We start from the raw sequence: 20506 nt of genomic DNA, 5'->3' as shown, positions 1-20506 counted from the left end.
TTTCTGCAACAGAACTTAACAAGGATGGAAAACAGTAGGGCTGTATTTAAATAAGCCTAATACATCAGAAGCAGGTAGAAGAAGATATTGACTCTTGGTTTTTTGGTAAGGCCTAGGAATGTAACAGGGAGTTTAGCACATATAGCATTGCACTACTTAATGGTGTGCCAAAGGGTACCCAAGATAATAAGGACAGAAAGAAAGCCAGAGAGAAACCAAAAAGACTTTTTGTGCATTTATGTATTTTGACTCTTACTGCTGAGGCCTATTGTTGGACATATATCTTGACATCATGCTGTATCCCAAATAGTTCAGTGCCTTTCTCTCCCAGCAGGTACTGGCAGCTACATATCCAGCTGTGGAGACACCAGTCAGTATTGCTTCCTGAGGGAACTCGGTGTCAGCAGAAGTCACAAGCCCCTTCCAGCATTAAGCTATTTCAGTTGCTTTGGATGAATTCTTAGTCTCCCTCCCCTCACCAAAACCTTTTAAACTTTGAACATTTGGGTGCAAAAAGCCTCTGAGGCACTGTAGTTCATAGTGGTACATAAATACTTACACAGTGATGCCAAACAGCCTGTAAATGCAAGAGACTAGGTCTTGCTGAGGGTAAGCACACAACAGTGGTAACAGGGATTTGCTGCACATTGCAAACATCCTCTCTGCCTTTTGAGGAGGCACTTCAGTTGTGTTATCAAAGAGCCTAAAATGCAGTTTTCACAATAAATATATTTTTCCTTTTATCCTATTTGAAGTATAGACAGATAAATGCATGGAAGCCCAAGTCTTCACAACATTATTATTATTATACCAGGGAAAGCACCTTCAAAGGATTTTTATTGCAGAGGTGAACTAAATGAGTCAGTCCATCATTTTATCTCCATGTGTATTTTAAAGAGAGGTGCTGTCATATTTTATGCCTGTATATATCAGTACATTCTCCTTTTTTCTATTGACAATTGTGCACCCAAAAGGCCCCATCACTGCCTCTGGTTTTAGAGGTTGTGTGTCATACTGCTGGATTGTGACTCCGGAGCAGGTAGCAGCATGTGTCAGGCTATTACTGGACCAGTGACTGGCTCTGGGAACAAGAGAGGAAATTGGGTGGGTTGATAGCACAGAGCTCTAATGGTTGTGCCTTGTGTTGCTAATAACACTCCCAACCAATTTAGCTGAAATAGTTTTCTAGAATCAGAGTAACTTTCCACCTTCACAGCTATCTGCCTGTTTGCACTCTTCTTAGCTAGGACAGTAAGAATAGTTTTGTGAACTCTGCTGTTATTTACCTCTGACTTATCAGGACCAACATCGAAACTACTTCATATGGATTTAAGCAGGTCTAAGAAACAAAGAGAAAGCAATCCAAAAGGTTGTCTGCTAGTCACCCAATGAAAAGCCACTCACATTCTGATGGAGAAGGGAAAGGGGAGCCTTTTCTGTCCCCTAATAAGATGAACTACTTTATCCTTTTATTAATGCTCACCTAACTTCAGTACTGGCACGTTTGTGTAAGGGGCAGCCTGTGTAGGAAGTCCAAAAGGTGTGCACACCACAGATATTTCTCAGCGGAAAAGATGGACAGGCTTTCAGGGCTGAGGGTGTAGCTAAACCAGTCTGTCTATCAGAGGACAGATGATGTTTGCTGCAGACACCTACACATAACCAAAGCCATCTTACCCGCTTATCAATGAAAGCCATTTGGTGTGCTGGATGATCCATCAGTCTGCTCTCTGCACAGAACACCCAATGTATAAACACAGCAAAACCACTGGAATCAAGGGATATGGGCTTTCACCTTGGCAAACAAACTCCACTCAAAGCTGCTCAGTGGAATTTAGCACACAAAATTGCACAAGGCTCACTTATCTTCTAGCACAGGTTAACACCCTTATGCTTTTGCATGGAACAGTTTCAAACTAGGCAACTGCACAACCATATCTAGAAATGCCTCAACAGGGTTTCCTTATTCATCATAAAAGCATTACCTATCTATCTTGTGACACAAGCTGTGAGACTGCTGGTAGCCTGTAAGACATTATGCAAGTCACGCAGACATGACTGTCAACAAAACTCACCTTGAACCAGCACGGGAAGCCTGGGGCAGATCTATAGGCATACATAGGGATGAGCACATTCCCCAGTCCAGGCAGCGTTTTAATCACGATTGAAACAAATTTGTTTTTCAAATTGTGACCCTTCTGTTTCTTAAAGATTTTAAGAATCTGGCTGCACTTGGCTCGTACTGGCACTGCTTTTTTAAAGCGCTGTCACCTGCCTATGTTATTCCGTAGGTCCCCAGTACGGAGGGTTCCCTAAGTACAGCCTGAACTTTAAAGACCTGTTAAATCCAATGGCAGTCCATGGACTTAAACAATATGCTTATAGTTCAGTGTATTCCTGAGTGCCTGGCTGAATTGGGACCTCTAAGTGGATTTAGTAATTCAAAGAAAATGTGGGGTGCTTAGTGCTAATAATTAGCTGCTGACTCCTGAATTTTGAACAGGAATTCTGGTTATAGTGTAACACTGTGAACAGCTTTGCTAGAGAAGGCTCCTTGACTCCTAAAGAATTATGGTATTCACACTAATTGCAACACTTATATCACATCACCTCAAACTTAAGCTCATAATTGTAAATAAATCCATTTTTGATTTTAGTCATTTGTCTTCAAGCATACTAGGAAAGCCGCTTCAGCTATACACAAACCTTAGAAAATTACAGTCCTTAGCCTGTGATATTAATAACAACCTGGGTCACCAAAATGCAGGTTTACATTTCAGTATTAGTGGGGTTTTTTTGTTTCCCTCTGGGCAGAGAAGAACAAAAACCCACTGTTTCACTTTTGCTGAAACCAAAAGAAATTAAAGAGACCTTCACTAACTCTGATTAGGGCTAAAGCTCTGAGTTAAGATGGCAAAAATCTAGAGTTTTGTATTGGTAACCTACTTGTTACCTACTAGTCTACTTGTTCAATTTAACCATGGCAGTCAGGTACCAAAGGCCTCACTGTCATTTCCTTCAAATGGTTCCAGGATTTAATTTTAAATAGTCAGTGATCTCCAACCCAGTAACCTAAAGCTAAGTTACTCCTGAATGCAATAGCTTTATTTGCATGAGGTAAATCAGAGTCTCCAGATGTCTGATGGTATTTGCAGTGTATTTGAATCCTTCCAGAGTTCCAGCAGACTCAAAGAGAGGTTTCTATTGACCTGAAATACAAAATTAGCAAACTGGCTGTGAAAAAAACCCTTTCATTTGTGAAGTGCTCCTTTCCAGCCTCTCCCACATTTAAAGAAACAAATTTATAGAAATTTTACCTCTCAGTAGATGAGACTGTAGCCACAGAAAAGGACAATTTGGATATCATTTAGACCTTTGGAGAATGAAGTGACATCTCTGACAACCCATACAAAAATTTTTTGTTCTAGCTTTGACTCTGAGCTCAGTCTCAGAAAGGAGACCTTGCATGACACAAACAAAACAAACTGCTGTCTTGCAAGTTGCCTGCTACTTGTGTTATTTAAGTATTGCATGTTTGCCAAGTACATCAAAAAGGACTTCAGCTCTTCAAATGCCTAAAAGGGAAGGGAAAGGATCAAGCTTACTATTTCAGTCAGAACCAAGGACTTCAGTAGGGTACACACTCTGCATTTCAATTTCCAAGTGCAAGCTCATAGATGGGGGTTTTTTGTGGAAGATTTTTCTAGAAGTTGCTGCATATTACGAAGTCATAGAGTATTCAAGAGGAAACATCAGTGGTGCAATGATCTTGTTATTAAACTACTTCACTGGAAATGTAGAGGTTTCCGTTGAATTGCTATTATACTCATCTTGTGGAATTTTGGGGAAGTTACTAAAATCTCTAGCTTATCTCGCTTTCTGAGAAGAGCATTTGTCCAATTTTGGCTGTCTTTCAATTAAATTGCATGTTCCTTCTTTCTCCTGTACATTTTCAGCTCCTAACATGGCAAGCCCCATTATTTTTCTTTGTTTCCATGTCAGCAATGAGGATTTCTTGGAATCACAGAGCTCTCGGTTAGAAAGTTATAAAAGACGAGGGATCAACTGTTTACATTTCCAACACAAGATGAAAGGATTATTGAATAAAACTAGGACATATGAGTTAAAGACAAGCAAAACACAGTTTTTTACAGCAGAGTTGTAGTTCAGGAGTGGAACTCTTCCACAGGGTGCCACAAATGCTAAAAGTTTACTTGTATTCAAAAAGAGAAGAGCCCCCACAGCCTAAACAAACTACTGAAAGAAAAAGTCACAACAGCCAATTATGGACCAAAAGTCCACTTCTGGCTCCAAAAGTCTCCCAGTTACAAGGCACAATTAGTTGGATGCTGTATATAAGGTATTGTAATCGCCTGTACCGTTGGATTTGCTTGCCTTGTTCTTTACTATTTTCCTTACACTGATGCTACTGGCCACTCTCACACACAGTCTGCACATCAGACCATTCAGACATTTGACCCAATCCAGTTCCACCGTTTTTGTGGCTATGATTTTTCCCTTCTCAATTGTGGAATTGAACCAACTTGTCCTAGTTAGGACAGCTGAGACCAGTTCATCATGGTATGGGTGTAACCCAAAACTGTGTATTCTATAGCCTTCCATGCCATTTCCCAGAAACTGTTGTCAATAGACTATTCGCACCCTCTGCCCATAGAGCCTGACTCCTCAGGCTATAAACTAGGTGTTAAGAGGTCTGTGAGATAGGAGGATGCTCTTGTCCTCACACCCTTTGTGGAACTCCCCGCCCTGAGGGAAGTACTGAGCATTCCTGCCTGGACTGGAGGATATATAATCTTGGAGTCTTGGAACATTTTTAACCCACTCGTGGGATCCAGAGGAAGACTGCAGCTCATCGCTCTCAACCAGACTTAGACCACCACTGGACTGCAATCACCACTTTTGACCAGACTGCAACAGCTCTCCCACCAGCAGGTTCTTCCCCTCTCCCTTTACTTTGGACTCAAGCGGGGCCCAAGGAACACCACGTTGTTCATGCCCCAGGGTACTGGGTTATACATTTGGGTTTTGTGGGTTAAGACCAATTGTTTGTTTGTATGATTGTACTTACTGTATTATTTTAGTAAATTGTTATTCTGACTTATAATCTCTCCTTTGAGTTGAGTTCATTTCCCCTGCTGGTTAACTCTTAAACCAGTACACAACTAAAGTTATGGAAGCCTCATTTTGTTACGTGGCTCTGCGAACCACGCAAACTCTGTAGTATGGAACAAAAACATGCCACTTCTTGAATCATGCTGTAACACAACTTATGATAGCCCACAATAGCAATTTGTAAGAATTTTAAGAGGATGGTTTTAGCCTTTTTCAATCATGCCCACATAGAGCCCACCAGCATTGCTGAGTACGTTTATCTACTGCCAGCAGTATGCCAAATCCTGAACAGTGAACGACACTACAAGCTGCACTGAAATCACACATCTTGCATGATCTATTTCAGTTAAAATAAAAATTAAAAATTAAAAAATAGCAGAGCAAGTTGTATGTGGCTCAGCTTAATACTTTTCCAAAGAAGATGATGAACCTTGGGGCCTCCCAGCTCCTGCAGCTGAAGCTTGCTCTCATGGAAATAACCTGTTTGCCAGACAGGCCCCGCTCAGTGACCCTGGGGATGGTGAAAATAACTCTGAACCCCAAGGGATTTGGAGTGGCTTGTTTACAGCATAGCTTGGAGTTATACAAATACAAGGGAGGTGCTGCCCAGCAAACTTTTAGTGGAGAGAACTTGGCCACTGAGCGATCTCTGATTCTGACACCATGGCCCTCTTTTCAACAAGGCCTGCACCGGCTTGCTTCTAAGATTCAGCCCCAGGGCTAGAGAGGTAGCTTTGGCATCCTTTCCTGGCTACTCCAGTGCTTTTACAGTTGTAGTTCAAGCACTGTAGATTCATTTTTTCAAGGGAAAACAGGTGTCAGCATATGCAGTGAGGGACTGCAGAGTGCTGAGACCCCCCTTGTATATGGCCTGCAAGGACTGCCTTCTAATCCTAACTGAAGAACATGTTGGAACAGGGGAATTTGATTATAAAGGTCCATTTCACAGCTTTGCTTTGGCTAAGGTGGGCTTCAGAGTCACTATTTGTCACTTGCACTGTGCTAAGTGCAAGTAAGGGTTTAACTTACAACAGCCACCTCAAAAGAAAAAGAGCCACACCCCTCCCTTCCAGTTTGGATGCTAAGGCAGAATTAGGTGAGATTCTAAAGGCATTTCCACAAAAGGTCACTCAGCTGGCAAGCAGCAATCCTATGTCTAGCACTTGAAAGGCTCAACAGCAAGTCCTGTTTACATCCACACTGCAGAAGTCAGAAGCACCACTTAGCTGTTCAATCCAACCTCATGCCCCACCTGCATCCCGCTCCATGTCAAGGATGTGGAGGGGGCAGAGGAGGGAGACACAAGTCCCTCATTTCTCTGGGAATACCTGGCTCACAGGCTGAAAAAAAATAATAGCACCTTTTGGCTAGTTTGGACACTGAGGACGAATGCCTCAATAGACCTACTGGACAGCCTAAATCAAGGAATGAAGGCTCCAGTGAGAGTGGATAAACACCAAAGGAGTGGAATCTTCACCCTTGGATATATTCAACAGTGGACAGGACAAGGCCCTGAGCGACCTGATCTAACTTTGAAGTTGGCCCTACTCTGAGTAGGAGGTCAAAGTACATACCTCCAGAGGTCTCTCTCAACCTCAATTTCTCCAAGATTCTAAAGTCTGAAGCAAAAGCCATCACAATACTGAAATGGTGACTTTTCATCAGACAAGATAAAGCTGCTCTGACTGTTCAGGAGCATAAAGTACTCAAGCCAGTCTCAGGGGGAGATGGCATTTAGTAACTTGGAGGAAATAATGTCGTGTTAAACTGACTTAAAACATTAGATTTCCCTTCTTCCACAAAGACACTGTCCCAGCAGAACTTATCATACAGGATGCCAAGTTTTGGTTCTGTTGGTCCTGGCAACTCTCATTCCCTCTTTGCATATCATATGGAGGAAAAGGGGAAAGGAAAGGTCTGTATCATCACATCTTTTACTGTACCTGACTATGACAGGCCCACAGTAGGAAGGATGTATTTTGGCACACATATCCTCCAACTGCAGCCGCTCTCCTGGGCTGATATCATAGTTGTGTTTTGGATAGCTGACCAGCCAGCCGTAGTCCACCCCAGTCTTGATCTTGCGATATTCATTCTCCCGCTCTCGCTGCTGCTTCTCTGCCTGCTTGATCTGCCAGCTCAGCTCCATCATCAGCGTTTCAACCACCATTTCTGTGGGGTTCCTCTGGGAAATGCGGCTTGGGGGCTCATTCCACCTGAACCAGGATGCCAGTGACATAGTGCTCTGTGTGTCTTCACTGGGAGTGGGTTGAGGGTAGGGAAGGAGAGAAAAAGAACAGTGCCATCATCAACAACCTCAGCCGAGAACATGCTGCCCCACATACCCCCCAGTCTGTTGTTCACCTAAAATTGCTACTGGATTAGCCACTTGGAAATAATTGGTGCTGGGCACCTTGAGAAATCTCACCCACAGCAGCCAACTTGTGCAGAGGGTGAGACAAAGGGTGAAGAGGCACCATCCCCTTAACTTCCACTCACCATGTAATTAAAATGAGTCATGGTTCTTACACCTTAAGTCAGGTTACAAGGATACTTTGCTCCCTCCAGGCTAGGCTGGGAAAGCCTTCTCCTGCCCACAGACAAGAGCTGGGGCTAGGGCTTGCCTGTCTGTACCCTTATGGGAGGGCACAAGCTTGCAGCAACCCTACATATGAAAAATCAATGCATGGAGCCAAACTATTGCTGGGAGGTACATTCTAGCCAGGAGATCCTTAGGGAGGAGGCAGGATGGGTGACCCGTGTGGTGGGTTGACCCCAGTGTCCACCAAGACCCCACCAAAGCTGCTTTATCACTCCTCAGCTAGACAGGGGAGACAGGCTTGTGAGCTGAGAAAAGGACAGGGAGAGATCACTCAGCAATTACTGTCATGTGCAAAACAGACTCAGCTTGGGTAAATTAGTTTATTACAAATCAAATCACAGTAAGATAATGAGAAATAAAATGAAACCTTAAAATACCTTCCTCCCACCCCTTTCTTATTCTTGGGCTCTACTTTACTCATGAAGTCTCTACCTCCCCCCATGCAGCAGCATAGGGGAGTGGGGAGTGGGGGTTGCTGTCAGTTCGCCACGTGTTGTTTCTGCGGCTCCTTCCTCCTCAGGGGGTGGCTCCTCACGTTTCCCCTGCTCCAGTATGGGTTTCCTCCCATGAAAGACAGTTCTCCATGAATTTCTCCAATGTGAGTCCTCCCCACAGGCTACAGTTCTTCATGAACTGCTCCAGTGTGTGTCCCTTCCACAGGGTGCAGTCCTTTAGGAACTGACTGCTCCAGCATGGTTGACCCCCCGGTCACGAGTCCTCTATCAAACCTGCTCCAGTGGGGGCTCCTCTCTCCATGAGGCCACAGGTCCTGTCAGAAGCCTGCTCCAGCATGGGCTTCTCACAGGGTCACAGCCTCCTTTGGGCATCCCCCTGCTCTGGCGTGTGGTCCCCCAGGGGCTGCAGGTGGATATCAGCTCCACCGTAGACCTCCATGCTCTGGAGGGGCACAGCTGCCTCATCATGGCCTTCCCCTTCTCTGGTGCCTGGAGCACCTTCTCCACCTCCTTCTGTGCTGACCTTGGGGTCTGCAGAGCTGTTGCATTCCCATATTCTTACTCTTGTCTCCTAGCTGCTATTGCTCTTTTTTTCTCCTCTGCTTCTTAAATCTGTTATCCCAGAGGTGCTCCCACCTGGACTGATGGGCTCAGCCTTGGCTAGTGGTGGGTGCACCTTGGAGCCTGGCTTTGGCTTTGTTGGACACAGGAGAAGCTTCTCACAGAAGCTGTTGCTGTAGCCCCCCCCCTCCACCCCAGAACCTTGCCACTCCCACCAAACACACCTGGGTAGGTTTGCTGCTGTAACATAAGCAGCAGAGCTCACCCATATTGGGTAGTACCCACAGGAGCATTAGCTACAAGGCCAGAAAGAGCTTTAACCATTATTTAGCAAATATGTTGTTGAATGCAGGGGAGGCTACATCACCTTCTGTAGACTGAAGTCCAACTATCAGCTTTACTGCAAGAGCATTCCTTCAGCACTACCATCAGTGGCAAGGGAACTGAGGCTGGTCTGAGATGGAAGTACAAGCAATACCAAGGTTTAAACTGTTATTACTTCTAAGTAAGAGGTTTCTACCTCTGGGGCATTACCCAGCACTTAGAAGACAGATCAAATTGCATCAATCAGCTCAGAAAAAGATGGAATTAACTCCCCACCCAGCCAGTCCCTTCATGTTGTCCCTTCAGGAGGACAATGGATGGAACAAAGTTATTACCTATTGTACTTGTATTTAAACACAATGGAATCCAAAGCAGGCACTAGGGACCCGAACAGGAGCAAAACAGCATCTGTTTCTTCACACAGTGCGCTTACGTGCCTTGTTGCTCCCTTCCATTCGCCCCTAGGGAGAAGGGGTGGCACAAACAATGATTGCAGCTGGGATTACAGAAAGGCTACTCCTGGCAGCAGCCCAATCAGGGCATGGCGTCAAAAGTTAACATGAGGGCAACGGATTAAAGAGTCTGATTCTGCAGGGCCTGAGCAAATCCTCATTATTGAGACACACACACAAAGGCAGGCATAAAATGGAGAAAAATATGCTTTTGATTTAAGTTTTCACACTGGGGTCTAGGGCCTTTAGTAACAATGCAAATCACCAGAAGCTCATAACTACACAATACTCCCGCTAGAGCTGAGAGCCACGAGCTCCCAGACTCCTTGGATGAGAAATGATCAGTAGGGTTCTGCCCTCAATGTGAGGAAAAGTTGCTTTCATGCCTTTATCACTTGTCGTAATGTAGCCTTGTTCTCTTTCAAAAATGTTCATACCATATAAATACATCACATCATTAAAGAAAAATGCTCCAAAAACCTGGATAGTCTGTACAATGCCCAAGTCTGAAATTATTTCAGGGTCTAACGCTTAGGCTTTTCCAGAATCAGGAAGTTTGCCAAACTGCACCAAAGGACTAGTTTCCCTAATCCTATATCCTACTTCTCCCAGCAAGCAATACCAGTTTCTTCAGAAGAAAGACATAAAAGGGCTGAAAATTTCAACAGGTCACAGATGTAGCTACCTTGGTGTGTAAGGCTGCAGGTGCTCTCCTGAGACTGTGTAAACATTAACACCTTTGCTACTTTGCAGCGCTTATACATGAGAGATCGCTGTAACTGGCTTTGCCCTGGAGCATCAGCTATGATTATCCTTATGACAGCAGTCACAGTCAGCAGCTGCTGGAAGTAATCCTGCTCCTGTCTCATTTCTGTGCTCTGGAGGAGGAGGAGCAGCAGGCCCTTTCATTTGTTTTTATCACCAGGGTGACTCCAGTTAACAACTCTCAAATCACCACACAGTGCTCTGGCTATCCTGCCACTGACTTACTTGTCCAAGACACATGAACGAACTCAGGTTGGAACTGATGTGCTGACAGCCTCAACTCCATGATCCCACCATTCCAACATGTACCTGGATCTTGCTGCATGGTGGCCTCCACTCACCATTATGCATTAATAAGGATGGAGATCTTTAAAACTGAAGACCTTTTCCTCGGTCTCATCACCCCTTGTATATCGCATAGGTGAGCCCTGCTAACGAAGTTGAGGAGCATAACAGGTCACAAGCTGTTGTAAATAATTTAAAGTCTCCTGTTCCTTTTCAGCTTCTGTGACAACAGCAATATTTTGTAAGCTTTTACAGGTACCTGACCAATTAAAGTACCATTATTATTTCCATTTGTGCCTTCATGTGATGAAGGTGAGCATGCCCTTCTCTATTTTACCAGCAAAGTGGTAGCTTACTTTGGGCTTATTCTGGCTATGACCTGGTCTCGCATTGATTTAACTCCTTTGACTTCAGGGGCACTAGGGGGCAATCAGTACAAGTGTGAAGCTGAAGAATGCCCTTCCAGCTATTCCTACCTCACCAGCTGTTTCATTAGAAGAGGAGCAAGAGGGGAAATTATTTGGCAGACCAGGACAGAGAGCAAGGAGACTTGGGGTCTAATTTGACATCCCTGGCTTTCACATGATTCTGGGCTGTTCTTACTGCCTTTATGTGTTTTTTTCTCATAGGTCTGTCTCAAAGCAAGGCATTCTGTATGAGAACCATTTCACCTAGCACTAGTACTGCAGAAGATAAACAGAAAAATATTTTGCATACCTTGTCTGAGCAAGGCCTGCTGAACCTGAGCCTTGCCCAGTCACAGAGCTTTCATAAAGTAGAGGTACCAGGCAGATTTGCTTTTGGTGTGGGAACATGAATGCCACAGACTCTGAATGGGACTTCCACTTGTCTGACATTAAAAAATCTGCTTCCACAGAAGAAGATATAAAGGAAGGAAAGCACTCACCTGCAGCTGAAATGGCCTATTTTCAAATGAAGGAAAATCCCCTGCAAGCATTTCATGCACACTGGCAGCTTGTGCTGGCTGTTCCTAAGGGAGTCTTGTTTGTATGAGATTGTTTCCGTCCCCATCTCTCATCCATCATCTCCTCTCTTTGAGAGCTGGCAAGTGGCCATCTCTATTTAGCAGGCTCAACAAGCCACCACTCTACCCACTACTGCCCTTTGCAGCCTGCAGAAAACACTGTGGGCTCCATTAATTGTGCCTGCTGTTTTTAAATTGAAGTTCACAGGCAGGCTAATCATTAACTGACTCAAAATGGCTTTCCTATTTGGAAAAACTGGAAGGACTGTCAGCAGGATATGGACAACTAAAGGAAGGCAGAAGTTACAGCCTGACCATCTTAATGGAGAAAAGGACAAATTTACACTTTGCAAGCAACCACATTAAAATTATTTTTAAAAAGAGATATTGTCCCAGCTGAATACACATCTTTCTGTTGTACAATTAGTCCATTTCCTGATTCCTTGTAAGAGGCTATCCTGGGAGGTGATACAATCCAGTTGATAAATTCCTCTGGTGTTATTTAAGCAAAATTTTGAAGGGGTTTATGTGTGTTCCACTCCAGAAACAGATCTGGGTTTCAAGACTTTGGTCTTATTGACCCTAGACCTTTGCCTAGAAGACAAGCCTTCCCCTCACAGTGTTGATTGCAAGTCTGACCAAGCACCTCACAGAGTTAAGCACATATTTACCTTGGCTATGTTGAGGTCTGGAATATCTTACTTTCTCTCACAGCCTCTGGAGGGTTGCTTCAAATATTAACGATTGTTAGTTAAGTCCCTCTGAGACTTTTTCAGGGAAAAGTTTCCTGTTAGCTTTGCCTTCCTTCAAAACTCCTTTTTGTTCTCTACGCTGTCAGCAATTCCTGCGTTTTTCTCCTCATGTACTTTACAGCTTTCCCATTCTTTTCTCAGGGCATGTTCTGTACAATTTCACCTTATCTTCCACTTTTTTACCTTCTCCCATATTTCCCCATGTGATTTCTTCTTGTTCCAGAGAATGCACCAAAGAATCATCAGAAATATCAACATTCACATGCCTTATCTGTTTTTTCACCTTCCTAAAACAGGAGTTCAGCCTTTCCTAGCTCTTTTTCCAACAAAGGGAGTATGTTTCCTTAACCTTCTCTCTGGCTGTTCTTTGGCCAGCTAGAGGCTGTTCATACAACCCTACAGACATCAGTCTCCTTCAGGCTCTTGTGGGCTAGATCACCACTTGCTAAGACTTGTTACAGCAGGGCTGCTTTCTGTAAAACATGAGTCAATCAGCAGGGCCTGTTTAGTGTATAGAAAATGAACTTCTGAGAATAAAAAATTCCTTTTCCATTGATCCTTTTCCTGGTTCCCAGATTGCAACACCCTCGAGGACAAGAAAAATGTAGGCAGAGGGTGGGAAATGTGCATTTCTGAAAAAAAAATGAGAATACAGCTGGACTCTCTATAAAGGTATGTCCTTGGTTTGACAAGTCTCCTGTGGTTTGTCTTTGCCTTCACAATCTGTCAGTCCAGAAGTACTGCTGACCATCCTCAGTGACTCTCGAGAGCCTTAGAGGTGTGGTAGTTGTGTCAGAGCAGGAGGAGAAGTCTTAAGGGGCTTCAAATCTAATCCAAAGTCCAGGGATGTCAATAGAAAGATTGTCACTCAGCTGGCTATAGATAGATTCCTGGGAAATCCACTGTCATCCAGTAAAAGCATACCAACAAAAGGGGCTGAGGAGCTGGGAAATGCCTTCTCTCCCTTCTTGTGGGTGGTAGGTCCTTCCTACTACAGTCAGAGAGAGCAGAATTTGTTCATGCAAGATACCCGCTTAGCCTTTTTCCATACATGCCAGATCAGAGGGTAACAAACAATGAAAATTATTTTTAAAATAAGTGGGACAAGCTCCATCCCCAAATTCTGCTCATAATTGTACTTTTTAAAAGACATGCAGTCACAGGGAAAAGAGATGATGCGAAACTGTGAAGCATATTAAACTTTGTTTTAAATGATTTACTTCCTAAGTAAGGTTTGGATTACTCTATCCAAGAAAGTCCAGTGTCCTTCAGATAGTGAAGGGTATCTAATATCTCCCTGGACTGCAACTCATAGGTATACTAAAGTTGATTTGGCTACACCCATCTCTGAATTCTGTACATGCTAACTGATGCAATGTTTAACAAGCTGCTCAGGCAGAAATTGCGGTCATGGCTATGCTGCTGGCCATACCTGCAGGAAGTAGCATTAAGTAGTGACAGCATCAAAGATGAATCTCAAATTCTGTTTCTCTTGGGACAAAGATATTTTAATTCTGTTCCAAAGAATCTTAGCAAGTTCTAATTAAGAAACTGCTGCCAACACCTTCTCAGTTTTATTTATATAGTCCACCATAGCTTTGTGAAAGAATCCCTGTTCTCTCTTCTCCACCACTTTCTGGTTTGTTCAGCCTGGAGAAGAGGAGACTGAGGGGAGACCTCACAGCAGTTTACACCTTCCTCATAAGGGTCAGCAGAGGGCAGAAGAGACACTGATCTCTTCTCTCTGGAAGTGGCAAGACCGGAGGGAATGGCCTGAAGTTGTGTCAGGAGAGGTTTAGTGTGGATATTAGGAAAACATTCTGCACCCAGAGGATGGTTGGGCACTGGAACAGGCTCCCCAGGGAGGTGGTCACAGCACCAAGCCTCACGGAGTTCGAGAAGCGTTTGGATGATACTCTCAGGCACATGGTGTGACTCTTGGGACTGTCCTGTGCAGAGGCCAGGAGCTGGACTTCAGTGATCCTTGGGGGTTCCTTCCAACTCAGGATATTCTATGATTCTATGATTTTTTTTTTTGCCATTACTTACCATTATTGGCTCCATACAGAGACTTTTACCTTATCGGAATACTAAAAAAATCCTACTTCCTATCTGTCTTTCTTGTTTAGTGACATAGAAGTCTAAGGTGTTTACAGCTACTTACCATGCAATTGTAATCTCAGTGGAAATTATTATAACCTCAGTCTGAGATGCTACGAGGCAATTAATGCTGGAAAAGCAGTAGGTAGGGCTTTTCAATCAAGAAATTTAAAAGCAATGCCAATATAATTATATTAACACACTAGCATTCCTCGTTCTGACCTGTAGAATAGAGAGAGAACTTTTGAGGACACTCAGGAGTCTGCTTATAGACCGCAGCAGAGAACCTGTGTTTTGCTTTGTAAGCATACTGATTCCCTGTTGTGATGGACACAAGCTATTTCTGGACTAAAAAACCTGAAAAATCTCAGTGGTTAAAACGTATCCAGGCACATGACCCTGTTACAAGTAGCAAGGAGTTTTGAAAAAGAGAAGTGCCGGGGGTCGAGCTAAGGCTTTAAATGCTGCATTATTTATTGACAAGTCTTCATGGCTGCAGGCGTTTAAGGGTAGCAAAAAGCACCTCACAGCAGCATCCAAGAGTGAGCCAGCTGTGACAGGGCACTGTGGCAGCCAGCAGGCCCTTGCATGCCAGGTAATGCCTGTCTGCCCCTAAAAGGGCAGTGCTCATGGTCTGACCTGCCTGCCACAGGCTGACAGCTCCTGCTGCTGCCCGGGTCTGCTTCTGAGGGACAAGTGCGCTCAGAAATATGTGAGAACCGTGCTGCCCTTCAGCATGTACTCTCGTTCCTGCATGCGCTTTTCTCCAGCAGACTTTGCATTGTCAGCACTATAGAAATGGGCTGGCTCTGTGTCTGGTGTAATTACCACAGAGTTACAAGTCACTTAAGCCTTTAGTGAAGGTGAGTGACTGTAAAAATCACCACTAGGTAAACCAGACAGACAGAGAGGTAAACCAGGCAGTCAGAGAGTACCACAAGGTGCTACAAGACAGAAACTTCTCTCACTCCTCAGCATTTATGTAGTGTGTAACCCATTCTTAGAGCTTCAATCTTTTAGCAAACAAGTCTACCTGATGCATTATACATCTGCATTTTGCTTGCAAGAGGGGTAAAGGAACAAGAATTCAGCACGAACTGCACCCCAAGCTCAGTATGAATGAGAAAGGTGTTTTTCAATCCCTAGCCAAAACATGATGAGAAAACGTAGCTGGTCAACTGGTACAGCTTTGTGATCTACAGTAAAGCTGCACTAATAGAAAACAGATTTGCCCTACTGAAATAAATGAAAGCTGTGTTGATTAACTCCAGATGAAAATCCAGGCTGCAGATCTTAAAGAAAGAGTGAGGAAGGGCGCAATAGCCTGGAGCTCTACTGATGGCTGGGACTCTACAGAAGATAATCTTTGAGTTAGCTGCAGAAGCAAAAGGGTGGGTGCTACTCAAATGTACTTATGAAGCACAGCAGCATTTTACAGTTTGTCTCCTTATCAGAGCACATGAGTTCTATTTGTTGAGAAACAGGACTATTATCATGCCAAATTCCCACTCATTCCTTAAACAATGTTTCTAGTAGCAGCCATAAAAACACTCTGTTATATACAACTTCCACTAAACTGTTTTCTAGACTTACAGAAGCCAGGAAGTTAAAACACACTGAATTGCTCTGTTTGCCTAACTTGTTATTAAAACTCGTATATATTGCTCAGGTCTTGCCGTGATGGATCAAACACACCTTCAGTTCTATATCTTGCTTTGATCTCTGCAGACTACAAAGCCAAGTTTCCAGTCAGGACAGAGGGACCTAAAGTATTCTTCACCATTCATTCAGCCATGTAAATGACAGTTCAGAAGGTAACACAGACCCATAGCCTTCCTGTTATTAACGTTATTCAAACCACAAAAAGAAAAGGTATTACTGCAATAAAGCAAGTAATGTCACAGACTGAAGCTTCTAATGCTGTCATCCACTGTAAATACTTATATCTATAGAATTACAGAAAGAGTTTGAAACTCAGATCCAAAAGGATATTTCACCTCTCATCAGGTTCTCTGAAGTTTTTTTTTTAATCATATATTGTGGCATAGACCAGACTAAGTGCTGTGAAAACAGGTGGGTGAGGCATGCATTCTCCATCCAGATTGAGGACTAATTCTTCCGTGAAAGCAGAAGTAACTCATTGCATCATAAGGTGAGAATCCATTTTAACAGATTTCTTTACATTTCTGTCCAGTACTGAACCATAGTTACAGTATCTACCAGGAAGACAATTGATTGAAGACCCCCAAAGTCTCACTCTGGCTCGATTCACTGCAGAACTAAGCCTCTAGTGAGAGTTTTCTCTGTACTGGAGAATACTAGGACCAGTGTTAAAGCTTCATCCTTGTGACAGGAGTTACTTAAAAATACTCACCGTTGTAAAATTAGCACACAAAAGAAGAAAGCTAAATTTACAGTTTGAAAACTTAAGCCTGTCTTTGTTGAGATCACTTACAGCATTGTGAGCAGCTCTGGGAAAGCTCATGCTTTTTGCCCTGCAGTAGCTGTATGTCCCAGCTGTGGGTATAGAGAGAGCTGTCATATAAGCAGTGAACAGTGCTGTCTTGAGACAGATTTTAATTAATGTGTTAGCTTTAAGAGATGTACGGTGTAGTCTATTCTTAGTTACACTGCCATAACTCCAGAGCTATCTGATTGATGTTAGTGCTACCTGGCTGGGTACCCCAAATACTGGACCTCCCCACTGAAGATACTTAGTAGGGCAGGTGTCTAATCTAAGAGATTTTAAAAGTGTCATATGCATAAGGCAGCACAAACCATGCTTTCCTCCTCAACTGCCTGTTCTTTACGTAACCAGTTACCCAGTGCTTATCCATGCAGGCAGCCGTGCCCGATCCCAGCCTGGGAGAGCTGTCCGAGCACCCTGACCCCCTTCCCTGCCCACCCATCCCGCCTCACCTTTGGCACCAGCGCTCCCGCTGCTTGTGCGGACAGACGGACACGGAGCGAGCGGAGAGGGTACCAGAAAGAGGACGTGGCTTGAAGTCAAGCCCTCTAAACTGGCACAGCAAGCTTAAACCCACAGTGGGGCATGGATTAGCCTTGGTGACGAGGGATAACAGCTGGGCTTACGGCAGTGCTTTTGAGCGATTAGGGCTTGGTCCAGTACTTCCACGGACACAGTCACCCGGCAAAGAGCTGGCACCTCTCGGCTTAGCCAGACTTCGGCACCTGCTTAAAAGTCCTTTCAAAACATGAAAACTTTGTGGGGTTTTCTAACCTGCAGCTGAGTCGGCACTTTGAAGAAATGAACGTACTTCACAGCACTGGGACTTTCTGAATGCGGTAAAGCGGCATTTGCTCCCTTCGCCCCCCGGCCGTCGCCCCCCCGGCTCGGTGCCCCAGGGCTGTCCCGGCGCTGTCCCCGGCGGAGGGCGGCGGGCACAGAAGCCCCTCGGGCTGGGCGGCCAAAACCCCACCGCCGGCACGGCGGGAATAGGGACACCCCAACCGCGGACTCTTCGCGGCAAAGACAGCGGTCACCTCCGCTCGGCACCACCTCCGTCCCGCCGGGCACCCCGCCCGCCGCCGCCGGCAGTGCCTCCTCCTCCTCCTCCTCCTCCTCCTCCTCCTCCTCCTCCTCCTCCTCCTCCTCCTCCTCCTCCTCCTTACCGCGGTCACCGCTCCCGTCCCGCCGCCGGCGCTCAGGCAGCGAGCGGCCGGGGCAGCGCCGCCTCGACGCCGCCGCTTCGCCCAAGTTGAGCGGAGCCGTCGCCGGCTTCTCCCTCCGCTCCCCGCCGGCTGCCCCCGCTCCCCGCCCGCGGCGCTGTTCCCATAGCGACTACGATAACCCGATTTGGTCCAGGGGCGGTGCGCTCCGACGGGGCGTCCGCCCGGCCCCAGCACCAGCCCCGGCCCCGGCCCCGAGTCGGCGCTGACCCCCCGCAGGGACTCACCTCTGTAGATTGAATTTGCACCGATAAATAACGGCGCGGTAACTGGATCTATTTGATTTGTTTCTCGCCACGTCCTTCAGTAACAGATAAAGCTGTCCAAGGGGTTTCGGCCACAAAAGCCACAAGGGTTTCACTGGGTTTAAAGGGACGAAGGATGAGGGGTCGGCACGGGATCTGGAAGGGCACGGAGAAGGTGAAGAGGAAGAAGTTTTTTACAATGAGAATGGTGAAACACTGGCACAGATTTCCCAGCGAGGTGGTGAATGCCCCATCCCTGGAAACATTCAAAGTCAGGTTGAACAGTGCTCTGAGCAACCTGACCTACCCGACGATGTCCCTGCTTGTTCCAGGGGGGCTGGACTAGATGGTCTCAGCCACATGTGGCCAGAGTGACCTCCGTGAGCCCACAGCTTCTCATCCCGCCTCTTACTGCAGTACAAAAATGCACAGAAAATCCCCAGTGTCATTGGTCAAACCCCCATCAAATTCAAGGAGAGCCAGGCTGCGCCAGAGGGTTGCTGACCTATAGCCTTGGGTAAGGACAGCACATGGACTGCTGGCACCACTCAAGGACACGTGCAGTGTAAGCACATGTGTAAAGTCAATCATGTCCCCACTGAAAAGCTTTCATGAATTATGGCCCAAATTCTGATATCTTGGTATTTATGCAGTACTCACACAGCCAGAGGACAGTGGTGCTTCAGACTACGTATGTCTGTACAGCACACACATAAATCAAAACAGGCCAGTTAAGAAATTACAGGTTAAAAGATGCCCAGTGCAGTCTAAATTAAAATGTATGAGGATGGGTTTTTTAAAGTTCAGTTTATTATTAGATCAAAAATTACAGCTGGACTAACAAAGAGATTAGAAGCATTTTCTGCTCTAATTACCTGTGGAGGATTACATGTCTGTCCTGAGCTTCAACACCAGCCCAGTATACTATCCAGTTTGCAGACATATATTTTCCAGGTTATATTTCCAATGCAGTGAATTCCTGGAAATTCCTGCCCTGAATCAGAGACAACGATGACTGGGGAATATCTTCAGGAACATTTCTTTGCAGATATATAAGCCTCACAATGGAAAAATCGTTCATCTCTCCTATACCTTATTTATCAGTTGAAGCCAAGGATTTTTATACTGTTGTACTGATATGACTTATCAGATCAGTCAGCACTCAAATCATCAGTTGCTTGGAAGCAACGCTCTGGTAACATAGGTGGAGGAAAGATTTATTCAATGGTACATTTTCCAGCACATGTCGTGACAATTAACTTTCACCGTACTGCAATTTGTAGCGCTGTCCATTTGAGACTGCTGTTTTCATGGTTTGTCAGATGCTTCTCTGACCCACCTCAGCACACCACTAACACTGCAGATGTTAGCTGCAGAGCCTTCATATCTTGGTGTCAAAGCCATGGACACTGGCTCTAAAGGTGGACTTCTTCAACCAGTAGCAGTCACGCTGCTGCTGCCTTCTGCATGGGTCCAACCAAAAGCAAGGAATCTCACTGAATTGGTGACAAAAAAGCAAATATAATATGGTAGGGTTATATATGGCCTGCTGTTTCTTGGCTTAGTTGGTGAAGTGTGACAATTAATACAATGGGGCTCACAGAGGGGACGTTGCATTTTCATAGGCTTAAAACCTTGCTTGGAAAAGTGCCACTTCCAGAGCTATTTGCCATATTTTTTTGTAGTGCTTGTTTTCCCTCAGCAAAGCAGTTTTTCATTCACTGGGAAGATCATCTTCCTGCTGTTTACTTCAAATCCAGTCAGCCCACCCACACAGAAGCGCACTGTGAGCAAAAAAAGAGAAAGTTCATTCAGTCTCTAGCAGCAGTCCCCAGCCTTTGTGAGACTGAGGCTCATTTAAGGATAACTAGCAAAGTTGCCATGTCTTTTCTAGCACGTCTCTTTCTCTCTCCCCTCACTGTGGGGCTGTACCCTTTCTCCCTCCATATGCAATGGTCGGGTCATTGGCTGTGCCCAGTAAGGCTTAAATGCTTGGATTTGATGCCTCAGTTGCCATGGGGTGTGACCTCCCACAAGAGGTGTGCAGAAAACACCAGCTCAGAAGGTTAAAAAAATCAACTCAGAAAATAGTGTCCTGGGTCAGTAAAAGATAGATACTTGGACGTCGTGTTCCAGAGCACAGCTGGATAATGGACA

At 45.0% G+C, this 20506-nt stretch overlaps 1 protein-coding gene across 5 annotated transcripts in view; it reads right to left on the bottom strand.

Annotated features, from left to right (window-relative positions):
- RD3 (RD3 regulator of GUCY2D) overlaps positions 1-20506 on the bottom strand; it is a 68451-nt gene that overhangs the window by 5201 nt on the left and 42744 nt on the right. The window contains exons 1-3 of one of the 5 annotated variants that reach the window (XM_027723703.2): positions 11485-11708; positions 9411-9536; positions 7077-7391 (exon numbers count right to left, since the gene is read on the bottom strand). In XM_027723703.2, the coding sequence (XP_027579504.1) occupies positions 7077-7391; positions 9411-9536; positions 11485-11609 (566 nt within the window). In that variant the 5' untranslated portion in view covers positions 11610-11708. Of the gene's footprint in view, positions 1-7076; positions 7392-9410; positions 9537-11484; positions 11709-17333; positions 17481-17655; positions 17865-18047; positions 18155-20506 lie in introns of those variants that run through there. The other 4 variants (XM_027723707.2, XM_027723708.2, XM_027723709.2 and 1 more) reach the window with 4 other exon arrangements.

This window comes from Pipra filicauda, unplaced genomic scaffold (genome assembly GCF_003945595.2).
Source record: "Pipra filicauda isolate LSUMZ 115617 unplaced genomic scaffold, ASM394559v2 scaffold221_size1283894_pilon, whole genome shotgun sequence".
Lineage (NCBI taxonomy): Eukaryota > Metazoa > Chordata > Aves > Passeriformes > Pipridae > Pipra > Pipra filicauda.
Note: the sequence above shows the minus strand (reverse complement) of the source record. Positions and strands in the feature narration are given on the sequence as shown.